General features: G+C 43.7%; 1 protein-coding gene across 2 annotated transcripts in view; it reads left to right on the top strand.

The window, feature by feature from the left end:
* The window catches only part of PRKCE (protein kinase C epsilon), a 628435-nt gene that overhangs the window by 511562 nt on the left and 90008 nt on the right, over nucleotides 1-26865 (top strand). For both annotated transcript variants that reach the window (XM_064277139.1, XM_064277140.1), the window contains exon 11: nucleotides 9020-9174. In XM_064277139.1, coding sequence (XP_064133209.1) covers nucleotides 9020-9174 — 155 coding nt within the window. The remainder of the gene's footprint in view (nucleotides 1-9019; nucleotides 9175-26865) is intronic.

The following is a 26865-nucleotide window of genomic DNA, read 5'->3' as shown; positions in this document are numbered from 1 at the left end:
TGATTTGGTCTAAATGGTGCCATTTGGAAAGGCATGACTGAGGGAGGCTTGGAAGTTCCTCATAACTCAAGAGTCCAACTAATGGCCCAGTTATTAGAAACTACCCATGAGACTATCACAGCTTAAAGCCTCAGTGCTTCACTGAGTGATGTGTGTCTTTCGTGTTTATTCCCAGATGTAGTAAGGTCTGTACCCATTTCCTAGTCTTCTGTAAACATTCTAATCACACCAGAAAATTCAGTTAAACAGCATGCATTAGGGACCCGTATGAACTGTGGAAGGAGCTCTGGTGGCGCAGTGGTTAAAGCGCTTGACTGCTAGTTGAAAAGTCGGTGGTTCAAAGCCAGCAGCCGCTCTTGGGAGGAAAGAACTGGTGATCTGATTACAGCCTAGAAAACCCTACAGGGCAGTACTACTCTATCCAGTAAGGCTGCTGAGTTGGAAGCAACTTGACGGCACACAACAACAACTTAAACTGTGGAGTTATGAGGTGGTTCACTCAAGCTCTCTGCCCTTGAGATGCATACAATATGGCAAAGAGTTTGCAGTAGAAAAGGAAGGGCTCTGAAAATAGTCTTGTAAATCAAGAGAGGCATAAAATAAAGGTAGAAAGGTTCAGGTGAACAACCCTATCCAGCCTTTAGGCTGCCAGGTGTATGCCTGAGATTGTTCTCAAAGGATATGCCCATCTGTAAATGCCGATTAAACCAGGCTCTAGGGATAGTCCACGGCATGTCTAAGAGTCGGAAAGTCCCATTCATTATTTATTATTTTTTGTTTACTGTAATGATGTCTGTGCTTTCTTTGTGGCTTAACCTTCAGAAATGGGCAAATTAAATTGATTCAGTTAAGCTGCCCAGAGTGGTTGGATCTTTCCTTTGGTTCTACCAAGGGAGGGTAATGGAAAGGAGGGAGGGTGGCTTATTTTTTAAAGATAATAAAACATTTAGAATGGTGGAAATAAGAAAGAGATGGAATAACTTCAAGCTACCTTCTTCCAATCCATCCTGAACTCTGCTTCCAGAATAGTTTTTCTTAAAATCAGCCTTATTTGTGCCATTTTACAACTCAAACAATTTCCAGGGTTTTTTACTGCCCACTTATATTTTCAGAACTGCATCTTCCCATCTAGCTCCTTTCTTCCTATATGCGTCTACCTACATCCAGGCTTTATGCACTGCTTCCTAGATAGTGAGTTTTTTTCACTGGCTCACTCAACCCTTCTCATGTCCACATGCAGTGTTCATTTTCAGTTCCTTCAGGGCTGTGCTCCTAACTTGCCAGACCTTCTTCTCCTCCCACTTCACATGGTACAAGACCTTACTTAAGTGTAATGACCTTGTAAAGTCTTTCCCCGAACTCAGATTTATCTCAGCCAAATTCCTATAGCAATGGCCAGTTCCATCAGGACCAGTCATACCCACTGCCATTGAGGCATTCTGACTCACAGCAACTCTATAGGACAGAGTAGAGTTGCCCCATGGGGGTTCAGTACCGGTAGTGTTACGGAAAGCATAGAATGGGTTTTCCTACAGCTGTTTCTTATCAGGATCTCTGTAAGTGGTAAGGCCTGGATGGATCATAGATGATTATTCTCTAACCAGTTGCCGTCGAGTCGATGCCAGCTCATGGAGACCCCATGTATATCAGAGTAGAATTGTGCTCCGTAGTGTTTTCGATGGCTGGTTTATCAGAAGTAGACCTCTTGGCCATTCTTCTGAGGAGCCTCTGGGTGGACAACCCTGAGATGGAACCTTTCAGTTAGCAGCTGAGTGCATTAATTGTTTGCACCACCAAAGGACTCCTGATTATTCTCTAAAAACCAAACCAAAACAAACCCATTGCTCCATTGCTGTGGAGTCGAGTCTGACTCATAGCAACACTATAGCACAGAGCAGAACTGTCCCATAGGGTTCTCAAGGAGCGGCTGGTGGATTTGAACTGCCTACCTTTCGGTTAACCACTTCGCCACTGGGGCTAAAAAGATATGATCTAGATACATAGGTTTCACAATCTGACTTGATACAGAAGGGGTTAACCCATAGTGCTGTAACAATCTGTGTCGCCCTGTATGGCTTCTTGTGTTCAACTCCAAGGTCTTGGAAACTGAAGCCATGGCTCCTGTCATCTTCCTTGTCCCCCAAGTACCCAGCTCAGGACTGAAAAAAAAAACACCTAGAAAAGACCTGTTGCATTAATAGGTTAAATAACATAGATACGGGGGGGAAAGGAGATGGTACAGGGTGTGAAACGAGGACTCATGATCCCCTTTGGTGGTACGCTGGAGGAATCACTCAAGCTGCCACCAGCACATCAAAGGCGAACTGGTCCACGTCCAGTCTTTTGTTGGACACTTTTGAATTTGATTCAAAAGCGATAGAATCTTTGCACGTATAAACAGCTAACAAATGATGGAGAATGTGTGTCCAAACAAACCCAAGTGGAAAGACACGCAGTGCTGCTGGAAGGAAGCCTCTGGCTATCTATCACACCTTGAAAGATGAACAGGGCGGGCCAAGTGTTCCCTTCAAAGGCAGGAAAGGTTAGCGCTCTGGGAAACGGAACCCAATGGGAATTTCAAACACAAGATGAGGCCCTTCCGGCTTGAAGGTCATTACTATTAACTATTCTTACACTAAATGCCCATGACACATAATCTCTCTTTCCTAATTTTATTATTTTACTTGCTATCACAAGACGGTAACTTTTTAGACATTCAGGTGAGATTAAGGGAGGAGGTGGTGGAATAAGGCTTTTAAAATCTTTGATTACCTCGGAAAACATATTTGCTTACTTTTACCAGGAAGTTGGGGTTTTGTTTTGCTTTGTTTTCTACCTATGCCAAGAGGGGATTAACGAGTAGCTGCTGGGTTTGCCAGCTTTCTTTTGATTTCAGTTTATGTAATGAAGTGGTTCCCAGAATGACTTGATGTTCTCACTCTGCTTCAAAACATGCTTCTCAAAGGTGTTAGATGTGGAGGCCAGAAACCATGCAAACTCATTAAACAGGGGGAAGGGAAATGAAAAAGGTATCTTGCTTTTAAATATCCCTGTATAAAAAGGGTTGAGCATGCTTTGGGGCCATGCACATTGAAGACTGGCTAGAAAGTAGGTTAAAACTAAAGTTCAAAATGGACTAAAGGTAAAAGAATTTCAAATGAGGTTAACAATAGAATTTCCATCAACTAGAGCCTTTTTTAGAGCCTTGTCCATGATGGATGTTCAAGATTCATGAATTCAACAAAGACGTACTATCAACCCATTATGTGCCAGGTTCGAGTCTCTGGGTGGTGCAAGCAGTTAACACACTCGGCTGCTAACTAAAAGTTCGGAGGCTCAAGTCCACCCAGAGGCTTCTCAGGAGAAAGGCCTCATGACCTACTTCTGAAAAATCAGCCACCGAAAACCTATGGAGCACAGTTCCACTCTGACACACATGGGGTCGCCATGTTGGAATCAACTCGACAGCAACGGGTACAGGTTACGTACCAGGTTCAGTTCTAATTGGGAAACCCTGGTGGTGTAGTGGTTAAGTGCTACGGCTGCTAACCAAGAGATCGGCTGTTCGAATATGCCAAGTGCTCCTTGGAAACTCTATCAGGCAGTTCTACTCTGTCCTATAGGGTCGCTATGAGTCGGAATCGACTCAACGGCAGTGGGTTTGGTTCTTGGGTTTAGTAAGGAACTAAACCAATAAAAACCCTTCCCCTCCTGCCCTCACACAGAGTGAATGCTGGATGAGTGCATGTTTACTGAGCACCTCCTTAGTTGCAGTTCTCAGCTAGTGTTGATCGGGTGTGTTCCTCAAAGGACAGATAATCTCTCTGGGAAGAGAAGACATTTGTCCATGGGGCAAAAGAACTCTTCAAAGTTGTAACCCAATACTGGGTAGTTGATGCAGACAGGCCTCTTGTGGGCTGAGATGGTCAGAGCAGGCACCATCTCCCAATTCTGCAGGCAAGAGGCCCACTTTTGTAAGCTTTTATCTTTAACTCCCTAAGCCATAAGAAGTTACAGATGCAAATGTTGGAGCACCCTTTGGTTCTATGTTGCTCTTACAGGCCTCTGACCTTTTTTTCTGTCCCTTGTGGTGCAAATGGTTTGTGCTTGATAGCCAACCTAAATGTTGGTGGTTTGAACCCACCCAGTGGGACCACAGAAGAAAGACCACACGATCTGTTCCCACAAAGATTACACCCAAGGAAACCCCGTGGAGTAATTCTGCTCTATAACACATAGGGTCGCCATGAGTGTCGGAATCAATGACAATGGGCTTGGGGTTTTTTAATCCATACAATGCTTGTTTTAAAAGGTAATTATAAAAAAAAATTATAGAAGCTTCTATTTCAGGTTAGTCTAATTCCCTTAAAAATCAGCAAGCCAGAACTGCCAACAGTTCCTTCCCTCAGGAAGCATACAGACTACTGGGAGAGAAAGACATAAATTACTTACACAAATAAAGCCTCCATTGTGCTGAATGCTACAACAGAGTATAGCACACAATACTGGGGATTTGACCTCGTCAGAGATCAGGATCAGCTTCCTTGAAGACAAGATGTTGTGGTTAGCTGCCATAGACTCATGGCGACCCCACGCGCAATGTAACAAAATGCCATCCAGGCGTGTGCCATCCCCATGATCAGCTGCAGATACATAGGGTTTTCATTGGCTAATTTTTCAGAAGGAGATTGCCATGTCTTTCTTCCTAGTCTGTCTTTGCATTGAAATCTGAAGGGTGAGGAGGGATTAACCAGGCAATGGGGGTGGGTAAAATATTTTAAGCAGAGGGAACAGCATGAGCCAAGAAAAGCCCTGGGACAAAAGGAAGTTTGCTCCTGGGGCAGAGGGAACAAGGGACAGCTTGAAAGATGATCACTCAGGAGAGCTAAGTAGGGCCAGATGGTATAGGACTTGAGGTATGTCAAGGAGTTTTCCATTTATTCCAAGAGCATCAAGAGTCCTTTAGAAGAATTAAGTAGCAGAATGAGGGGAAGAAGGGCAGTGGGTTACAATCAAATTTACATTTCGGTAAGATCACTCTGCCTATGGTGGGATCAGCATTAGAGTGGGGCTGAGTAAATGTGGGGAGGCCTGTTAAGAAGATGCTTGCAAGAATCTAGACAAGAGATGGTAGTGGGTTGGGCCAGAGTAGTGGTCATGCTGGTAGCAGAGATGGAGAGAAGTAGAGAAATGGAATAGGTCCAATAGGTACCAAGCAGCAGGGCTTGGTGAAGGATGCGAGAGACGAGGGAGAGGGAGGGGTGAGGAATGACTTCGAGGCTTCTGACGTGTAAAACTGGCTGAATAATGAAGCCCTTCACTGAGACAGGCAACCCTGGATAAGGACCAATTTGTCAGGGAAAGATAATGAATTCGGTTTTGAACTTGTTGGGTTCAAGTGCCTTTGAGGCGTCTAGGAAGAGATGTGAGAGGGGCAGTTGGGTAAATGGGGCTGGAGCTTGGAGGAGACATCTGGATGAAGGGAGATGTTGTGAGTAGAGAGGTGTGTTAGACACTGGGTGTGGATAAGATCACTCAGAGTAGGGAAAGGGGAGGGCCTAGAACCCAGCCTTGTGGGATTCCAACACTGAATGGCCTGGGAGAGGAGAAGCCTAAAGAGGAGGCAGAAAAAACTCTGCCAGGAACATAAGGAGATAACGAGGAGAAGCAGGTAGCTTGAAAGCCAAGGAAAACAAGTTTTTGTATGAGGAGGAAGTGGTCAGCAAAGAATGGTGCTGAGAGGGCAGGAAAAACAAAGACTTGATAATGATAATAAACAGTTATAACACTGTCACTAACTGTATTAATACCTAATCTTCACAGAACACGAGTTATGACCTGGGCACTTTAACGTATAATTTAATCCTCATACAAAGTCTGTAAACCAGGTCCTATTACCATCCTCATTGTTACAGATGAGAAAACTGAGCACAGAGATGACGCCATTTCCCTGAGGTCACATGGCCAGTGAGTGATGGAGTCAGGAGGGAGGCTTTCTTCCTCACTCCAAAGTCCCATCCAACACTCACAGAAGAAGAATCAGCCACAGGAGTGAAGGTTTTTCCTCTTCAGAGATTTGGATTCTTTAAAACGCAGCCAAGGAAGTCACCCGTTTTTACTAAAACCCAAGTCCCAGGTGGGAGTCTTCAACGTGAAGGCGGCAGCACCGTTTCTAATTGTAGAGTTCAGCTAGAATGTTGTTGCTTGTTGTTGGCTGCCGTCAAGTCAGCCCTGACTTGTGGGGACCCCACGGGCTACAGAACAAAACGCTGCCCAGTCCTGCACCATCCCCATAATCTGCTGCAGATAGGATCCTTGTGATCCGTAGGGTTTTCATTGGCTGAATTTCAGAAATTGATTGCCAGGCCTTTCTTCCTAGTCTGTCTTAGTCTGGAAGCTCCACTGAAGCTTGTTGAAAGGTGTTCAGTGTCGTGTCAACGTGCAAGCCTCAACTGACAGACAGGTGATGGCTGCGCTTGAGGTACACTGGCCAGGAATTGAACTAGGGTCTCCCGCATGGAAAGCAGAAATTCTACCACTGAACCAGCAGCACTCTCACTCACTAGAGTAGCACAGTGTTAAATAAATGACATGGCTATACTTGCCATAGGCTTGCCCCAAGTGCTTCAGGGCAGACATTCTCAAAGTGTGGTCCCTTGACCGGCAGCATCAGCATCATCCGGGAATTTTTAGAGACACAAATGCTCAGGGTCCTTGGAACTCTGAAGCAGGCACTCTGGTGGGGCCCAGGAATCCATGTTCCAGCAAGTCTCCAGGTAGTTCTGATGCACAGCAAAGTTTGAGAATGCTGGTCTAGGGGTGTCCTTGAAAGGAAAAAATGGGGGTCCTTGCACTGGATGGACTTAAAATCAATCCATCTCACAGATGCAAAACACCTTGGCAGAAACTAGATGGGATAAAGTCAGCAGTTCTCAGCCCAGCTGCACATTGGAATCAACTGGAGAACATTAAGGTGCCTGATTGTCACTCTCAGAGACTCTGGTTTAATTGGGCTGGGCTTGGCCTGAACATTGAGTTTTTGAAATGAGGATATGAATGAGAAATGGATGATTGAATGAATGCATGGATGGATGGACAGACGGACGGACAGCGAAGCAGCCCATGAATTTTTGAGTGCAAAATTGTACCTCTGAGAGAAAAGGAGGCAGGCCTTGAAGGGGAAGAGCAAGACAAACGAAAGAGAAGCTAGACCTTTAGGGCCCTTTGCGAGTACCAGTAAAGCTTGAATAATTCTGGATACTGTGGTGGGGGTGGGGGGAAGCTAGTCTAAATTAGTAACTATTCTTAATTATGAAACTATTTTCAAAGAGATGCCAATAATAAAGTAATTTTTTACTGAGTTATTTATATTTCATCTTAATGGAAATGATATCTACCAGCATGCTAATATGTATCTGGAAACTTCACCTATGCTGTGTCTACGTGTTGAGAATTTACTCTGCCCCTCTGGCCTCTCAAACCTCCCCACTCACTGTTTGCTTGGTGAGGCTTTCTACCAAACTGATCTGGTCAGTTTACCCTCTATTCTTTCTTTCAAGCCCCAGCTCCCTCTGGAACCTTCCATGGCCTCCAGAGAGCCTCCTTCAGCACTCAATGCCTTTAATGTGTTCTGCTCCCATTTGGTTTCTGTCATCCTGCCCAGTTCTCAACTCCATCCGGGATTGTAAGCACCCAAGGGCATTGATGGCTTATAATTCTTTGCCTCCCACCTAGCACAGTGCTCCCAATCTAGGCTTAGAAAATATTAATGAAGAAACTCTGCAAAAGTCTATCCTCTACCATGGATTACAGATAAAAAAGGCGCGCCCCATCCCCACCCCCATGAGGTTTGACTGTGGTTTAGTCATCCTGAAGGCTGTGTGGAAGGAAGAGCTCAAAGGAAGCCTGCCGAGCTGAGAATCCCAGAAGGCAGGCTTTCCAAAGTGAAGAGTGGCACTCACAGAGAAGGGCTCTTGCAGCCTCGTTAGCTGCATGTTACATACGGTATTAGTTTCCTGTGGCCGCTATAACAAATTACCACGAATGTGGTGGCTTAAAATAGGTGTTTATTCTCCTGCAGTTCTGGAAGCCAGAAGTCCAAATTCAGTTTCACAGGCCACATCAAAGGGTCAGCAGGACTACACTCCTCTTGGAGGCTCCAGGGGAGAATCCGCTCTTTGTCTCTTCCACCTTTTGATGGTGCTGGCATTCCTTGGCTTGTGGACTCCTCAGTCCACTCTGTCTCCATGGTCACATTGCCTTCTTCTCTTCTGTGCATGGTCAGATCTCCCTCTGCCTCCCTCTTATATGGATACTTGTGATTATTTAAGGACCACCCTGATAATCCTGCATAATCTCTTTACCTCGAAATTTTTTATTTATACTGCAGTCTTTTTTTCCTTTTTTCTTTTTGCCATATAAGGTAACATTCTCAGATTCCAGAGATCAGGATTTGGATATCTGTTGGTTGAGAGTGGGAGGGGGCATTCTTCAACCTACCACACATATAAACGTAACTGGAGCCTCCATGGAGCCCTGGTGGCACAATGGTTAAGAGCTCAGGCTGCTAACCAAAAGGTCGGCAGTTCAAATCCACCAGCCACTCCTTGGAAATTCTGTGGGGTTAGTTCGACTCTGTCCTATGAGTTGGAATCATCTTAATGGCAACAGGTTGAATCTGGTTTCGGTTTTGGAGCCTCCACAGGGACAGAGGCTTGTCCAGGGCCATACCTCAAGTTAGTGACAGAAATCAGACAAGGACCCAGGTCTCTTTCCAGTCAATGGTGGGCTTCAGCCACTAGGCCGAGCTGATGCCCATGTTTCTCCTCAAAAAGTAAGACAGGGAAAGAGAGTCATGTCCTTCATTCGCTTGTGTTTTTTTTTTTTTGGCTTGTGTGCTAACAGTGTCCATCCACTTTTGCTCCTTTTCCTCCCTCAGGTACTAGTTCTTGAAATACTCTTGCCTGCATGGACAGCTGAGGTGACAGGAGCTAAATGACATTTTTCTCCCTCCTTTCAGGACCGCCTCTTTTTCGTCATGGAATATGTCAATGGTGGAGACCTCATGTTTCAGATTCAGCGCTCCCGAAAATTTGATGAGCCCCGCTCACGGTTCTATGCTGCAGAGGTCACCTCGGCCCTCATGTTCCTCCACCAACATGGAGTCATCTACAGGTAGCCTCTTATTGCCTCCTCTCTGGTTTTAAAGTAAAAAAAAATAAAGACTTCTCTGGACACTTGAACTGACTTTGGCTCCCACCCAACTGGTCTCTTAGCAACCAGCTTTAGATTACTTGTTTGTTCCAATTTGCTTACAGAGAACTTTTTTGGGGGCTGTTTATCATTGTGAATGTTAATATTTGAATGGCCCCAGGAGATCTGCCCCACTGTTTGTGCCAGTTTTGATTTAATGCTCAAGCCTGACATTTTAAAGATGTGGCGCCAAGTGGCCTTGTGGCGACCTTCATTTCTGTCTCTCCCCCACCCTCTTCCTTGAACAAGAGGGTATTCTCTTTCCTTTTTCCTTCTGTGCCATGAACTTCCTCCCCTTCCCAACCTCTTGCCACTTCCTGAGTTTGTTTGGTTCTGTTGTCCCCTGCAGATAGAATCAGGGAAGGAGGATTTGCTCGGGGGTCTCAGGGTTTATGATCTGGGGCAGGGAGAAGGGAAGTTGCCAATATCCAACAGGAAGTGACTCTTTGCAGATCATCCAGTCCCTTCTTACTGCCCTGTCTCTCTTCCAAGAAAACGTAGAGCTTTGCGCCCATGTACGCATGCGCACACACAGACACACAGATACAAATTTTCCAGTAAGAGAGCAGGACTATTTACGCAGGCTCTTCTGTGAGGTCAGGAATTCTGGGAGGAGTAAATATTTATAATTAGCAACAGGGACACTAAGGTTCCTTAAGTTTTTTTTCAATGACTGTCAATTTTTTACTTGGTCTTTGCTTCCTCCTCTTTTTTTTTTTTTTAATTGGTAGAAGAGAGGCTGGCTATAATCTTGGTTTAACCCAGAACTTAGTCACTGGCCCATTTCTGGGAACAAAGCCCTAACTAAATGCCCTTCAGTGGCTCTGACCATCACCATTCCAGGCTTTCTTTCCCCCTGCCATCTCTTAGCTCCCTGAAGCATGCCTGTCTCTGCTCAAAAATAGTCAATAGCTCCTTATGACCCACTTAAGGAAGCCCATACATTTTAGCCTGCTCCTCATGGATTGGAAACCCTCGTGGCCGGGTCGACTCAACGGCACTGGGTTTGGTTTTGGTTTTTGGTACCCATGGCTTGGAAACCCTGGTGGTGTAGAGGTTAAGTGCTACCGCTGCTAACCAAAAGGTCGGGAGTTCGAATCCACCAAGCGCTCCTTGGAAACCCTATGGGGAAGTTCTACTCTGTCCTATAGGGTCACTATGAGTCAGACTTGACGGCGACAGGTTTTGGTACTCGTGGATCTTCACAATGTGAGTCCCTGGATTAGTTTCCCATTGCTGGGGAACACATTACCACAAACTTAGCAGCTCATTTTAGGCATGGCTTAGCTGGATCCTCGGCTCAGGGTCTCACAAGCCTACAATCAAGGTGTCAACCAGGCTGCATTCTCATCTAGATTTCGGGGTCCTCTTCCAAGCTCACGTGGTTATTGGCAGAATCCATTTTCTTGAAGCTTTAGAACTCACACAGCCTGCTTCTTCAAGACCAGCGGGAGAGAAAGCCTTTCCTGCTTGAAGGCTCTGGACCCACTTTTAAAGGATTTACGTTATAAGATCAGGCCCACCCAGGTTAAAAGCCTACCCTTTTGATTAACTCAAAGTCAAATGATTAGGGACCTAAAATAAATCTGCAAAATCCCTTCACCTTTGCCCTATAATGCAGAATAATCTTGGGAGTGATAACACATCACCTTTGCCATATTCTATTGGCTACAGGCAAGTCACAGATTTCGTGATACTGAAGAGAAGGGGATTATAGGATTATACGAGGATGTGACTAATTCCATTCACATAGCCAAACACACTCTCTCTCCCTACTTCCCACAGCACCTCATTTTGAACCCACCAAAGTTCTTAGCATTCCTCAAACTCACCTGTCAATTTCCCACTTTGCTGTGCTTGCGCCATCCTCTGTACCACACTGAGCAGCCTAGAAACCTTACTGAGACACTGCCTGCCTGCACCCACCTGGTCCCACCGGCTGGAGCAAGTCTTTCTATCCCCCACATACGTTCTTTAGACCTTCATTGCTGCACCTACCACTGTTTACCTTGTGTTAGGGGCAAGCATCTATGTGGACCTTTTTATTTAATTCTTCAGTAGTTTTCTTAGTTTTCTGTATATTCTTCTCAATTTACACATAATAAATAGCCATTTGATTTCAATTAGTTCACAACCCCTAATCCCTGCACTCAAAGCAGTTAACAAGCTAGTTAGAGCCGCAGGGGACAGATACGTGAAAAGATAATCCATGTTACAAGGCAGTGCATTGTTATATTCCAGTGATAAGAGCTGCTGCCCCTTGGGATATCATCCAGATAACATCTCTATGAAAGCCACATTATGACCCACATTTAATTAGCAGGGATTCTGAGACTTGCCTTAGGTAATTTGCCCAAGGTAAGTGACAGGATTTAGGTAATGTAACTTAGTAAGTTTGCAGTCTTGGGTTTGACTGACCAACAAGTTCAATCTTGACACTTGGTACCCTGCCTTTTCAAGTCCAAAGTTCAGACTCTTTAGCTTGTCATTCCAGGTACTGCAACACTTGGTCCTCCCTTACATTTCTGATTTTCTTCTTTGCTTTCCTAAATGAATGCTTCCCTCTCACCACACCTGTGACCACTTTTGCTCTGTTGGTTTCTATGAGCCCTGCTCTCTCTCTCTCTCTCTCTCTCAGTCCCACCTCCCTGACCATTTCTTCTCCATCTCCAGAATGCTCCTTAGAAGCAAGGATGGTGAGATGTCTTATGTACTTTGAACATGTTACCAGGAGGGATCAGTCCCTGGAGAAGGACATCATGCTTAGTAAAGTAGAGGGTCAGCAGAAAAGGAGACCTTCAATGAGATGGACTGACACAGTGGCTACAACAATGGGCTCAAGCATAACAATGATTGTGAGCATGGTGCAGGACTGGGCAGTGTTTCGTTCTGTAGTACGTAATGAGTCGGAACCAACTCCATGGCACCTAACAACGACAACAACGGCTCTTTTCCCTCCCTGCCCACTCCCCCATTCTCTAAATGCTGGTTTTTCCCAGGACCTTCACCCCTCTTTGTTTCTACTCTTTGAGCCTATGCTCTACCTGGGCAATTTCGACCTTCCCATGTCTCTGAATGACTCCTATATGCCAGTGACTCCCATATAGCTATATCCAGAGCCCCACCATCTCCAAAACCCCAAACGAAACTTCCAACACCTTCTGGACTTTCCTCCAATCTCAAATTAAGCGTGTTTACTCAAAACTTATTCGCATTACTATTCTCCCACCTCAAAACAAAACAAAGCAAACTCTCTCCCTTATCCTTCTCTTGGTTATTGAAGGCTCCACTCACTCAGTGCCCCAAGCAAGGAGTTTAGGTGTTGGCCTGGACTACTCCTTCTTCCAACCTTCATTTGGTTAGATTCCATCAAGTCCATCTTCTGAACCTCTCTCTCTCAGGACTTGATCCTCAAGGACTCTTCCCTTCTCCCCTGGCTGGTTTGCAATTTCTTACTGATTCTACTCATGGCCCCTCAGGTTTCTGCCCTGCAGTCTGCCCTCATCTCCCTCCATTGCTGCCCAACACTCTCTCTAAGGGACAGCCTGATTGTCACACAGTCCTCTTCTTAGCACCCTTCAACCTTTACACAATAAAGTTCCAATGCCATTACAGGCCTCCAGATTCCCTCACCACCTGGCCCAGGGCTGCTGTAGGCAGCTGTGTGGTAGGCCCAGTATGAAGCAAAGGGCAGAGGCAGAGAGTAGGGGTTGACACCCAGCCAAGGATCCACTTACCAGGCCTAGGGCCCTGTGTGGGTGGCTTCAGCTCCAAAAAGGAGTGCTCTGAAAGTTTGTCTACCCAGAGGAGATGATGCCTTTATGTGTATCTTACAAAGGCACCATGTGTGCTAACAGGGCCCTGGCAGCCTCCAATGAACTTGCGACCCTTATCACCACTACTCCTGGTCACGTTAGGATCGCTATGAGTTGGGATCGACTCAACAGCAATGGGTTTGGTTTGTTTTTTTAGGTACTCCACATTACTTGCCTTTCTCCCCCAAATACCATTCTCTCTCCTTTCTCTGTGCCTTTTGTCCCTGCTGTTCCTGGGATTCCCTTGCTCTCGGTCTGTGTCTGGGTCAGTGGTTCCCCATTCACAGTTGTTGTCTGACTGCCTCAGAGTCCGTCATTTAATAAACAATAAGATTGCATAATACGGGAGGAGGGGAAGTAGACAGGTACATAGATGAAAACCAATTGGCCAGGAGCTGATCCTTGTTGAAGTAGGGTGATGGGGACTTGGGAATTCACTATTCTGTCTACTCTTGTGTTTGTTTTAAATTTGTCATAATAGTAATAGTAATAGTAATTTTAAAAAAGAATACAGATTGTAAGGTAACACTCTTGGAACTTTTGATTCAGTAGACCTGGTATGAAGTTCTAGAATTTGTATATTTTTTTTTCAAAGCTTCCCAGGCAATTTGGGGACCACAGGTCTAGAGAAATATACCATTCTGCCCTCAGGACTATGTCAAGTGAACCTCCTCCATGAAACCTTCCCTGACCACCCAGCCAGGGGCAGATTACACAATAGGCAAGGTAAGCACAGTGCTTACCTTGCTTACCAGATCATCTGTAGTGAACAATTTCACATTTTTTCACCACATTTAAGATTCTGCGTCAAGGTATGGCTGGCGTCTGTTCTCTCTCCCAACTGCACAGCACCTTCCCACAGAATCAAAGCCTCTTTCCAAATTTACAGTCCCTGACGGGGACAGATTATCCAGTGAGCAAGGTAAGCACGGGCTTACTTGTGCTTACTTCCTAATCTGTAGTGAACAATTTCACGTTTTTCACCACATCCTGTGGTGAAAATACTTATTGAGCACCTACTACAAGCAGGGGCTATCCCAGGCCATAGAGAGTGAAAAGTAAGCACTCTTGTGTGGAACTATGAGTCACAGAATAGGTATCACAAGAATATTGATACCACAGAATAGAGGTATCAATAGGTATCATAAGTAAAAACAAATACAAGCCTGTTAAAGGGACCTACTAAATATGTGGTGAAAACCATGTGGTGAAAACCATGTGAAATTGTTCACTACAGATTAGAAAGTAAGCACAAGTAAGCCTGTGCTTACGTTGCTTATTGGGTAATCCACCTCTCCATCCAGCCCGTATTGGTGATCATCCCTCCCAGACCTAGCGCTTATCTGTACCATACATTGGGCAGGTCCCTTTGCCAACCTTGTATTTGTTTTTACTTATGATACCTATTGGTACCTCTATTCTATGATATCAATATTCTTGTGATACCTATTCTGTGACTCAGAGTTCCACATAAGGGTGCTTACCTTTCACTCTCTATGGCCCCTGCTTACAGAAGGTGCTCAATAAGTATTTGTTCTTCTGATGTGTAATGGTCTGGAGTCCTCCAGCCCAGCAGGTTGCTACCCCATAGATGTGGCCCTCTGTGTTTGAAGCACCCTAACACACAACACACAATTTTCTCTTGACCCCAAAAGGCACCCCCGCCCCCATTCCTTCATATATCTTATTTTATGGGCTAATGAGAACCGTCTCATCTCTTTGTCCCACATTGCCTTTGTTTCAAGCTGGTGGCTGTAGGGCTGTGCAGGGTAGTCAGTCTGAGGCTAGCTAGAGCGGCTATGAGCGTTTGTCCCTGACTATTTGCTTCTGGCTGTTTCAAAGTCAGATGGAGACCATATTTGTATGATGCAGGTATCCACCAAGGATCTGTTTGGAAGATTGACAGGACCAGACTCTGGAGGATAAACTTCAGTGCTGACGCTCAGATTGCATTTTCTAGCCCTACCCGCTGGAATTTGTACACGAACTAATTAGTGGCTAACTGGCCAGTGTTCAAGAACTAAGGGAAGAAGACATTTCTCTGGACGGTGGCTCACACTTGAGAGTCCAAGCTGATAGGCATGCACAGCCCATTTTCCTCTGGCCCTTCTCCAGGTCAGACTCCCATCCCAGGCAGTACAAGGCACTGGCTCTGTGAGCCCCTGTCTAGCATTGCTGTGCCTCCTTTCTGTACTATGGTGGAAGAATACGCTGGATCGCTTTGGCTCCACTCTTCCCAACAGTGTCTTTCAAAAGTCTCTCTTTTCCCTCTTACACTCATACACAGTGAGAGGTGGAGGTTTTGACAGGGTGAGCCTTCTGCCCAAGTTTATTCAGGTAACTTTCTCCTTCTGTACGTTGTGTGCAGTACTCACACCAGTTATTCTCCGAGCTGCTCAAGCACAGCAGCTGACTCTCAGGGAGTGCTTCTCTGTCCGGGACGCATGAACGTGAGGGCTTTTGTGATCTGCCTCGGAAAAGGGGACTGGGGACCCTGGGATTAGAACCTAAGACTTGGTGGACAGGAATACTTCTTCTTACTCTTCTACAGTCCAGAATGACCTAGTACAGGCCAGGAGCACTGTCCCCAGCAGAGGATGGTGAAAAATGAAGCCTCTGCAGCCTTGGCCAAGTGTCCTAATGCTTTATGCTTCAGTGTTCCCCTCTATAAAGTGGGGATAATAGTTGTGCCTATCGCACGAGGTTATGGGGATTAAGTGAGCTAATAGATCTAAAGAATTTTTAATTGTGCCTACCATACAGTAGGCCACCAATAAATGTTAGCTAATATTATTATTCAATATGCCATGGACTACCAGAAGAAAGAGCACATCTGTCTTGGAAGAAGTACAGCCAGAATGTTCATTAGAAGCGAAGATGGCAAGACTTTGTCTCACATACTCTGGACATGTTATCAGGAGGAACCATGCCCTGGAGAAGGAAATCATGTTTGGTAGACTAGAGGGTCAGCGAAAAAGAGGAAGACCCTCAGACAAGATAGATGGACACAGTGGCTGCAACAATGCGCTCAAGCATAACGACGATTGTGAGGATGGGGCAGGACTGGGAAGTGTACATAGGGTTCCTCTGAGTCAGAACTGATGCAACAACACCTAACAACAACAGTATTATTATATCTCAAATTTATTTTTATTAAGATTCTCGGTGATCTTTTATTTAGCCCAGGCTCCAAAAGGATTCTTTGAATTGCATTAGAAGAATGAACTCTTTGCTTCTTTCTTTCCTCCCTCCCGCCTTCCTTCCTTTCTTCTCTCCTTGCTTCCTTTTTATAAAATTGAACTCATTTTTCTTAATTATAAAAATAGTAATCATAATAAAAATAAAAATATAAGTAGTAAAGAAAGGTAAGAAATCAGTTCCCCCTTCTCTGACCTGTGTTTTACCCAAGAGTAGAACAGTTTAACCATTTCTAGAGAATCCTTCCAGAAATCTCCTTGAATGTGTTATGGAACCTCTTTGTGACTGGTTTCCATTTGTGAAATTCAGACAATGCCTGCCTTGTCTACTTCATAAGGTGGTTGGGAGAGGTTACTGAAAGGCAGACTCTGGTAGAGGGTATGAAAGCAGGTGGGAAATGACAAGGCATTTTGTTTACATAAAGTTATCATTCATGAAGAACATTTGTCATTTCTAGCACTGAAATTTGGCCTTTATCCACTAGAGGAAGAGGTTTGTAAGTTAGAAAGCTCTCCTGCTCCTCAAATTCTCCAAGACTTCAGTCTTTCACAAGCTGTTGTCATCACTCCCCCACAGCCAGCCTTCCTTAGGTGTCTATCATCTCCCTGGTGCCAGAACTGGGCAATGCAGAGGCAAGCAGAGGGAGAAGGGTCCCCTGCCTTGGCCCAGTCTAGATTGCTCTGTACTCAGGAGGTGCTTAGAAAAGGCTTTTCATGTTGACAGTGATGATGTTTATAAAAAGCCAAATAAGAATTAAGTTCAGGGGAACAAAGATTTCATCAAAACCATAGAACACTGATAAACCTGACCCTTAAATCCTAAAATGTCTTTTCCTCTCCAGGGTTGGCGGATGGGCAAATTCAAAAGAAGGGGCTCAGGAGGGGTGTCCCCAGAAGGAGCAGAGTATATCTTGAGGTTGCTAGCTGTGCTGTCTAAGCCAGGCCTCTCCCGAAAAGCATGCAGAATTGTGATAGAACTTTAGTCTTCCTTTCCTGCTAGTCACAGGGGGGGAAGTGCACTTGGTTTGGGGCATGGTAGGCTGACCTGTGCCTTCTCCTATCATTGGCACAGTTAGGGATTTCCTAACTTAATGAAGGCCTTTTTCGTTAAAGCCGGTGCTAATAATTGAAAAGGTCTCCTCTCTTTGTAATACATTTTCAATATATTTAATGCTAATATGAAGCAGGGGAGGAGGATGAGGCGGGACAGTCCCTTTCTTTTGCCTTCTCATTCTTCTAGGACTTGGCCCTTAGAAGGCCACTGAGGGTACTTGGAGATCCTTTTTCCCCACAGAATATTGTTGTCAGTTTTCAGCATTCCCCCACCCATCATACCAAAAAAAAAAAAAAATCATTTTTGTTGAGTCCATTGAGACTCATAGAGACCCTATCGGACAGAGTGGAACTGCTCCAAAAGGTTTCCAAGGAGCAGTTGGTGCATTCAAACTGCCAACCTTTTGGTTAGCAGCTATAGCACTTAACCACGACATTACCATCACAGAAAATGGCAATTTAATAGAAAGTTCCTAAACATCTAAGGGCTGAATCTCTAGTGGAAGGATATCAGCTACTATGGCAGGAATAATGAGTGAATGTTAGCTTGAGGAGGGCCTCAGAGACTATCTAATCCAACGCTTTCTTTTTATCGATGAGGAACTTGCAAACAACATCGGGCGGTGACTCACTCAAGTTTACACGAGGTAGTATAAACCTCAGATGTTATTAAGAGACCAATAATTCCACAGGGTGTTTAAAGAAATAAAAAGCAGTTTTCTGCCCTCCCCACCCATTCCCCTTTCACAGACACAACCTGTTTCAACTCCTTTCTCTGACTCTTTTGGTATGGACATCTTTATTTCTAAATAACGCTCTTTTACTGTTACTTCCAGTTTTTTGTTTTTTTTTTTAATTTTAGTCATCATCTATTGACTTTTCTCTATGGAAGATGGGGATTTAGTTCTCTTCTCCACCTACCACCCACCCCCATTGCTTCCTCACATACATATATCCTCTCAGAATAGTTTATTATAATTTTGGTTAAATGAATATATATTGTTTACGTTATTATTACTGCGAAATACTGTTTGGAGCCAAACCATACTGTAAGCTATAATTACATTTCCTTTCCTATACGTTTGTTCACTTGTTTGTCTTTTCTGCAGTTGATAATTATTTCTTTGTTTTCTCTACACTTAATAATTCAACCACAAACCTCTACAAATTGTTCACATCTCCTTTCAAAACGTCCAGATACATTAGGTATTACATTGATTATGTATTCTTAGATAAATTTCTCCCAGAACCTTCTAAACTGCTCTGGTCTGGATAGTTGTCCTTTATGCCTACTGCACAGCTGTCATTGGGAGCCCTCTTCACTATTATCCTGAAGATTCCTTTTGCCTTTCTCCTATGTTGAAGCTTGTGCTTTTTTCTTTTTAACCCATGTCGTCTTCTTTCTTGAAATACACCATCAATTTGGTAAACATCCTCCAACTGTTTTCTGAGAAATGGTATGGGATGTAAATTTTTGAGACATTTTAAAAAGATCCCAAATCGGCTTTCTTTTACATGCAAACTGATGGATAGTTTGGCTGGGTATATTATTCTAGCTTGAACATGATTTTTACTCAACATGTGAAATATTGTTCCATCGTTTTCTAGCTTTTAGTGTTGCTATTAAGAAGTCTGAAGCCATTTTGATATTTGATCCTTTGTATGGAAGCATGTTAAATCTTTCTGTCCTCATTATTCTAAAATTACTGAATGATGTGGTGTAGGTTTATTTTCATCCATTCCACTAGGCCCTGAGTGGACCTTAACAATTTAGAAAATTATGTCCTTCAGTTCTAGAAAATGTCATGTTTATTTCCTTAATGATTCCTTTTCCTCTGTTCTCTCTTTCTGGAATGGTCAGTTGGATTTCAGATTGGTCAACTGGGAGTTTATTGTAGACTAGTCTGTCTTGGCCACTTAGGGAACCCTTGATTGTCAGTATTTTTAGATCTTTCTTTTTGGAGTTCTCAGATTACCCTGGGAAGATTCTCCCAAAATCCTTCCTAAAGGAATAGGGACCGGCACCCCATAGGAGCCAAGTGAGGGAAGAGAATTGGAGGGCCCAACTTGCAGAACACACATATTAATTCTCCTTTTTGCAGTACTTATCCTGGTGCTTCCAAGTCTAGAGACCCCCTGATTCCCTTCTCCAGAGAATAACCCTCTGTGGGTGGGGAAGAGGCTGTGCAGTGTGAAGAAGAATATCTGGGTTTCTAGCTGCTTTTCAACCAAATCTCTTTATTTTATCTTTCTTCACATCAGCCTCATCTCCAGAGGTCACCATTACTATTAGTTGCTGAGCTTTGCAGGGGATAGACAGCAGGGAAATTCTGCAGCATAAATTTGATTGTTCTTGACTTTCCTCCTTGTTGGTTCAGGATTCAGCTTTCTCAGGTCTACTAAGTCAGTAAGCACTTATCCATTTGTTCTCAAGCTTCCAAAATTGTGTTGTGTTGTTTCTTCTCTTGTTCTCCCCATCTTAGTGTGTTTTGACCTTTATATATAATTTTGGGAAGGTGAGAAAAATAGTCGTGGGTCTTTAAACTACATTTTTTATCCAGGATTCAATAGTAAGGATAACAACAGCAACAACCGTAACAAAAATATTTATTTAGCCTATTATGAGTACTTTCTTCCAAGATAGATTTGTTCGAACAAATCTGTCTTGGAAGAAGTACAGCCAGAAGCAAGGATGGCGAGACTGCATCTTACATACTTTGGACATGTTGTCAGGAGGGATCAGTCCCTGGAGAAGGACATCATGCTTGGTAAACTACAGGGTCGGTGGAAAAGAGGAAGACTCTCAATGAGGTGGGCTGACATAGTGGCTGCAACAGTGAGCTCAAGCATAACAATGATTGTAAAGATGGTGCAGGACCGGGCAGTGTTTCCTTCTGTTTGCGTAAGGTCACTATGAGTCAGAAGCGACTCGACGACACCTAACAACAATAAGCACTTTACACATACTCGCTCATTTAATCCTCACGGGAACCCTAGGAGTTAGATACAGTAATTACTCACAGGACCTATGACCTGTCCAAAGAAGATCCTGTCAGATACCACCATATCACTGTCACCGTCAGATCAGACTGTCCCTGTTGCTGCTGCAATTTTGTGAGAGAAGCCAAGTTGCATGCTAAATGTTGTGTGTTGAAGACAGAGTTTGGAGTCAGAGGACTACAGTTGAATGCTGGGTCTGTCTTGTCTTAACTGGGTTTTCCTGGACAAAATACTTAAACTGTTTGACTTGTAGTTTCCTCATTTTACCACGAGAATCATAACACAAACTTCCCTGGACTGTTTTGAAATGTAAATGAGAACTCATTTGCAGAAGTACCAAGCGCAATGTTTGGCACCTAGTAGGCTCAGTAAATACTTGTTGGATGAACGGGCAGCATATGGTTACAGAGTCAGAGGATCTAGGTTCAAGTCCTAGCATTGCCACTTACTAATTATATTTTAAAAAATAAAATAAAACTACTGCTGTCGAGTCGATTCCAACTCATAGCGACCCTATAGGGTTTCTAAGACTGTAAATCTCTATGGAAGCAGACTGCCACATCTTTCTTCTCCCCTGGAGCCACTGGTGGTTTCAAACCCCTGACCTTTCGGTTAGCAGTTGGTTGCTTTAACCACTGCTCCACCAGGGCAACTAATTATATCAAAACCCGTTGCCGTTGAGTCGTTTCCTAGTCATAGCGACCCTACAGGACAGAGTAGAACTGACCCATAGGGTTTCCGAGGAGTAGTTGGTGGATTCGAACTGCCAACCTTTTGGTTAGCAGCCGAACTCTTAATCACTGTGCCACCAGGGCTCCACTAATCATATAAACCAAAACCAAACCAAACCCACTGCTGTCGAGTCGATTTCGACTCATAGCGGCCCTATAGGACAGAGTAGAACTGCCCCACAGAGTTTCCAGGGAGTGCCTGGTGGATTTGGACTGCTGACCCTTTGGTTAGCAGCTGTAGCACTTAACCACTGCGCCACCAGGGTTTCCACTAATCATACAGCCCTGGGCAAATTCTCTCTCTGAGCCACAGTTGTCTCATCTGTTAGTTTGACACTAATAATAAGAATGGGTTCTGACCTGCAGACTTGGTTGGCATACAGTGTAAGACTTAAATAAGGTAGTGAGGATTAAGAATTTATCTCAAGGTGGGTTTGAGTTGCAGCCAGTGTCTGAGGAGGTGCAGACGCAACAGAGATGGTGACAGTGCAGCAATGTCCCTGTTTGGGGGAAGCAGGTTGGTGAATATGTGAGTCTTTGTCCTTAGTGGAGGTTAAGGGCCCATGAAGGGCAGAGCCCTGATCTTAGAACCAGGCGATATTCTAGCAAACAGAGAATGTTCCCTTTGGTGATGTTCCATTTCTGAGGACATTTTGGGACTCTGGGACAGGATCAGTGAGTGCTGATAAATGCACATGACAGTCACCAATGGGCTGACACTGGTCATAGATGTACTTGGGTTGAAAGCTATAAAGTCTGAGTTTGGTGCCTTGACCTCCCTGTTGGGTTCGCTTTGCTCCCAACCATCTTCATGAGCTCCTACCCCACCCCAACCCACCCCTGCCATCCAGTCCCTATGTAACTTACCTCGGAAGAGAGCCTGCCTTTAGAAATGTGCATTTTTAGTTTGATGACCGTCATTCTATCCGTCCTCCATGTTGTATAATTGAAGGCTTTGTCCAAACTCTGATAAAGGAATGCTAAGTATTGGCATGGATTTTTCAGGAGTAATCACTTTTTTGTGGGTCCAGATTTACTTGAGAGTGAGACCCTCTTTACTCCCCAAACTGATGAGGGCAGTGTTACCTGCTGGCAGCAGTGCGGGGGTGCAGTCACTGTGACCCAATGAGGGGCGCAGGAAGGAGGGAACAGACAGAGACTGAACTGGTTGGGAAGCAAGCCAAGTTTACATTCCTCTGAGGAAGCCACGCTATTGCTGACCAGATTGGAAGTCAAATTTTGACTTTCATTGACATGGGAGCTTCAGAGCAAACAGGAAGTTTAAAACCAGAGGGAAATTCCTGATTAAATTTGTTTGAGTGTTTCAGCTAATGGTGTATGTTCAAAGAAAAAATTATCAGGGACCCTGTCATCTCCTATTTTTATGTCTCCACTGGTACTTACCATGGAACTAAGAACCCCGTATAGCGGATGAGGACACAGCCCTGGGACACGTCAGTTCAAACTCTGCCTCTATGCTCATTAGATTATGGGCAAGGAACTTAACTCTTCTGTAAACCTCAGTTTCCTCATCTGTAAAACGGGGATATTACTCACCTCACAGAGATGCGTGCATCAAATGAGTTAATACAAGTAAAGCAGTTATAGTCGTGTTTGGTACAGAGTAAGCACTCAGTGGTGGCTGCTGTCATTACTGTCATTATTTTATCTCACAAGTGGCTGAGTTGGCAGTCAAAAGGATTCACTTTGTCCACCTTGAAAAATTTCACCATGAATGTATCCTGCCAGTTGGTAAATTGATAAAAACTCCTTTTCAGCTTATAGTCTTCCAAACAAAGGATGCTGTAGGAGTCGGAAACTGTCATATGAAGGGAATGTTATATCTATATATTAGCTTCATTTTTCTTTTGTGACCACGCAGTGTTCTACTGAAAGTAAAATCTTGTAACATGTATTCCTGCTGTGTATTCAACAGCTCCTAGGTTTAGTCATATGATTTCGTTTCTTCAGTGCTCTTGGCTAATGATTGAACTACTAAAAATGAGAATTGCTTTAGCAAACAGTTGGTGGCTTTGCTGTGTGGTAAACAGAGTCCTTTGTGAACTTCTGGGGTTGGTTCCCTATGGTCTCTGTCGGCTCTTCCCGTAGAGGCCTGCACGCCTCTCGGTTGGCTTTGTTCTGAGGTGACTCAGGCTGGGTGGGATGGGACAGGTAGGGGGACCACAGGACTTGGAGGAGTAGAGGCCACACTTTATTGTCTCTGTTTCCCTCTCTGGTCCTGGTAATAGGCTAAAGAAGTCATACTGGTTGTTGTCATCACCTTCTCTCTCCCTGTTTCTGGGTCTCTTCTCCCACCATTCCTAGCAGATTAATTCTCATAAAACAAAGAATTGGGGGCACTATTTTTTTTTTCCAATTGTGCTTTAGGTGAAAGTTTGCAGAGCAAATTAGTTCCTCATTCAAAACTTTATACACAAATTGTTTCGTGACAGTGGTGGTACAGTCCCTGCAATGTGTCAGCACTCTCCCCCTTTCCCTTTCCACGCTGGATTCCCTGGTTCCACTCATCCAGTTTTCCTGTCCCTCCCCGCCTTCTCATCTTTGCTTTTGACCAGGTTTTGCCCCTTTGTTCTCATATACTTGACTGATCTAAGAAGCACATTCCTCAGATGTGTTATTGTTTGTTTCATAGGCCTACCTAATCTTTGGCTGAAAGGTGGACTTTGGGAGTGGCTTCAGTTCGGAGTTAGAAGGGTGTCGGGGGCCATAGTCTCAGAGTTTCCTCCAGTCTCTGTCAGGCCAGTAAGTCTGGTCTTTTTTTGCGAATTTGATCTTTTGTTCGATGATTTTCTCCAGCTCTGCCCAGGACCCTCTATTGTAATCCCAGTCAGAGTGGTCAGTAGTGGTAGCTGGGCACCATCTAGCTCTTCTGGTCTTGGTGTTGTGTAGACTGTGGGTCATGTGGTCCATTAGTCCTTTGGACTAATTGCTTCCTTGAGTCTTTAGGTTGTTTCAATCTCCTTTGCTCTGGGCTAGAAGAGATCCATAGTTGTATCTTAGATGGCTGCTTGCAAGCTTTTAAGACCCCAAATGCCACTCACCAAAGCAGGATGTAAAACATTGTCTTTAAGACCTATGTTGTACCAACTGCCACAGATGTCCCCAGGGTCTATGGTCCTTTGCCTTCGAGCCTGGGAACTTAATTTCACGAGGTGTTTTACTATGTCTAAGAGGTTTCCCTGACTGTGCCACTTGTGTGCTCTATTGTCTACATTAGTGCAGTCATTATTTAGAAATTCCTACCACCAGACCTGTATCTGCCGGTAAGTGTCCTCCCTCACCTCTTGGCATATCTTCTGTGTATCCTTTTGTAGATTATTGTTTGTTAATTCTGTTGTCACTGCATTGTCTGTACAATAGTAGTTACCATAGTTGTCCTTTATTCCTGCATTCCTCTCATTGTCATCTCTTGTTTGGTCATGTTAGTGCTGACTTCTCCTATATTGTGTATTGCCTTTCGTTTCACCAGTATTAACAGTGTCTACTATCACTTTGGTAATTTGCCCTCCACCTTCCTCCCATCTCTGGTAACCATCAAAGAGTTGTTGTTGTTTTTTTATTTCTCAGTGTGTAAACCTTTCATTGCGACTTTATGATAGCAGTCTCATTCAATATTTGTCCTTTTGCAATTGACTTACCTCACTCAGCATAATGCCCTTCAGATTTATCTGTGTTGTGAGATGTTTTCCGGTCTCGTCATTATTCTTTATTGTTGCATAATATTCCATTGTGTGTATGTACCACAGTTTGTCAATCCATTCATCTGCTGATGGGAACTTAGGTTGCTTCCACCTTTTTTTTGCTGTTGTGAATAATGCTACGATGAACGTGGATATACACATGTCTATTCATATTATGGAAACCCTGGTGGTGTAGTGGTTAAGTGATACCGCTGCTAACTAATGGGTCAGCAGTTCAAATCCGCCAGGCGCTCCTTGGAAACTCTATGGGGCAGTTCTATTCTGTCCTGTAGGGTCGCTATGAGTTGGAATTGGCTTGACGGCACTGGGTTGGGTTTAGTCATATTATGGCTCTTTTTGTTTTAATGCAAAAAGAAAGTCGTATTCGACCTATATTCAAAAAGTCAAAAATGGGAAGCAGACAAGCATGCTGTCAGAGCTAATGTCTGCCCGAGTCCATGGAAATTACAGATTAGACAAAAGTGAGAAAACAGACAAGCATGCTGCCACAGCTGTGTCTGCCTGAGTCTAAAGAATATTACAGAATAGACAGTAATGGGAAAACGGACTAGCATGCTGAATTTCTTTAGGGTGTATACCTAGAAGTGGGATTCCTGCATCGTATGGTATTTCTATTTCTAGCTTTTTGAGGAAGCACCGTACCGTTTTCCATAGCGGTTGTACCATTTCACTACATTCCCACCAGCAGTGTATAAAAGCTCCAATCTCCCCAAAACCTTGCCAACATTTGTTCTTTTCTTTTTTTTTTTTTAATTAGTGCTCGTAGTGCCAGAGTGAGATGGTATTTCATTGCAGTTTTGATGTGCATCTCTCTAATGGCTAATGATCATGAGCATTTCTTCATGTTAGCAGCTTGAATGTCTTCTTTGGTGAAGTGCCTGTTCATATCCTTTGCCCATTTTTTAATTGGATTACTTATTTTTGTTGTTGTTGAGGTGTTGATGTTTTCTATAAATTTATGTCTGGGTTCTGAATTCTGTTCTATCGGTCTATGTGTCTGTTGTTGTACCAGTACCAGGCTGTTTTGACTACCGTGGCTGGAAAGTAGGTAGGTTCTAAGCTCAGGTAGTGTAAGATTTCCTAATTTGTTCTTTTTAATACAGCTTTACCTATCCTGGGACTATTTCCCTCTCATATAAAGTTAGTGATTAGTTTTTCCAACTCCTCGAAGAATGCAGTTGGGATTTGGATCGGGATTGCATTATATCTAAGTATCAGTTTGGGCAGTATTGATATTTTCACAGTGTCAAGTTTTCCTATGCATGAGCATGGTATGTTTTTCTATTTATGTAGGTCTCTTTTTGTTTTTTGCAGTAGTGTTTTGTAGTTTTCTTTGTATAAGGCTTTTACATCCCTGGTTATATATATTCCTAAGAATTTTATCTTTTGGGGGGCTATTGTAAATGGTATTTCTTTTCCTAATTTCCTTTTCACAGTTCTCTTTGTCGATATAGAGGAATCCAACTGATTTTTTTAAGTTGATCTTGTATTCTGCCATTTTGCTGAATGCTTCTATTAGTTCCAATAGCTTTCTTGTGGAGTCCTTATGATTTTCTATGTATTGAATCATATTATCTGCGAATAGGGATAGTTTTACTTCTTCCCTACCAATATGGGTGCCCTTTATTTCTTTTCCTTGCCTTATTGCTTTTGCTAGGACTTGCAATACAATGTTAAATAAGAGTGATGATAAAGGGCATCCTTGTCTCATTCCCATTCTCAAGGGAAATGCTTTTAGCCTCTCTCCATTGAGGATAATGTTGGCTGTTGGTTTTGTATAAATTCCCTTTATTATGTTGAGGAATTTCCTTTCTATTCCTATTTTTCTGAGGGATTTTATCAGGAATGAGTGTTGGACTTTATAAAATGCCTTCTCTGCATCAATTGATATGATCGTGTGATTCTTTTCCTTTCTTTTATTTATGCGGTGGATTACATTGAATGATTTTCTAATGTTGAGTCAACCTTGCATGCCCGGATTGAGTCCCACTTGGTTGTGATGTTTTATTTTTTTGATATGCTGATGACTCAACAACAATGGGTAGGATTTTGGTGAGAATTTTTGCACCTATATCCGCTTTTTATTCATGATGGA

The sequence above is a fragment of the Loxodonta africana genome, chromosome 26 (genome assembly GCF_030014295.1).
Source record: "Loxodonta africana isolate mLoxAfr1 chromosome 26, mLoxAfr1.hap2, whole genome shotgun sequence".
NCBI classification, from domain to species: domain Eukaryota; kingdom Metazoa; phylum Chordata; class Mammalia; order Proboscidea; family Elephantidae; genus Loxodonta; species Loxodonta africana.
Note: the sequence above shows the minus strand (reverse complement) of the source record. Positions and strands in the feature narration are given on the sequence as shown.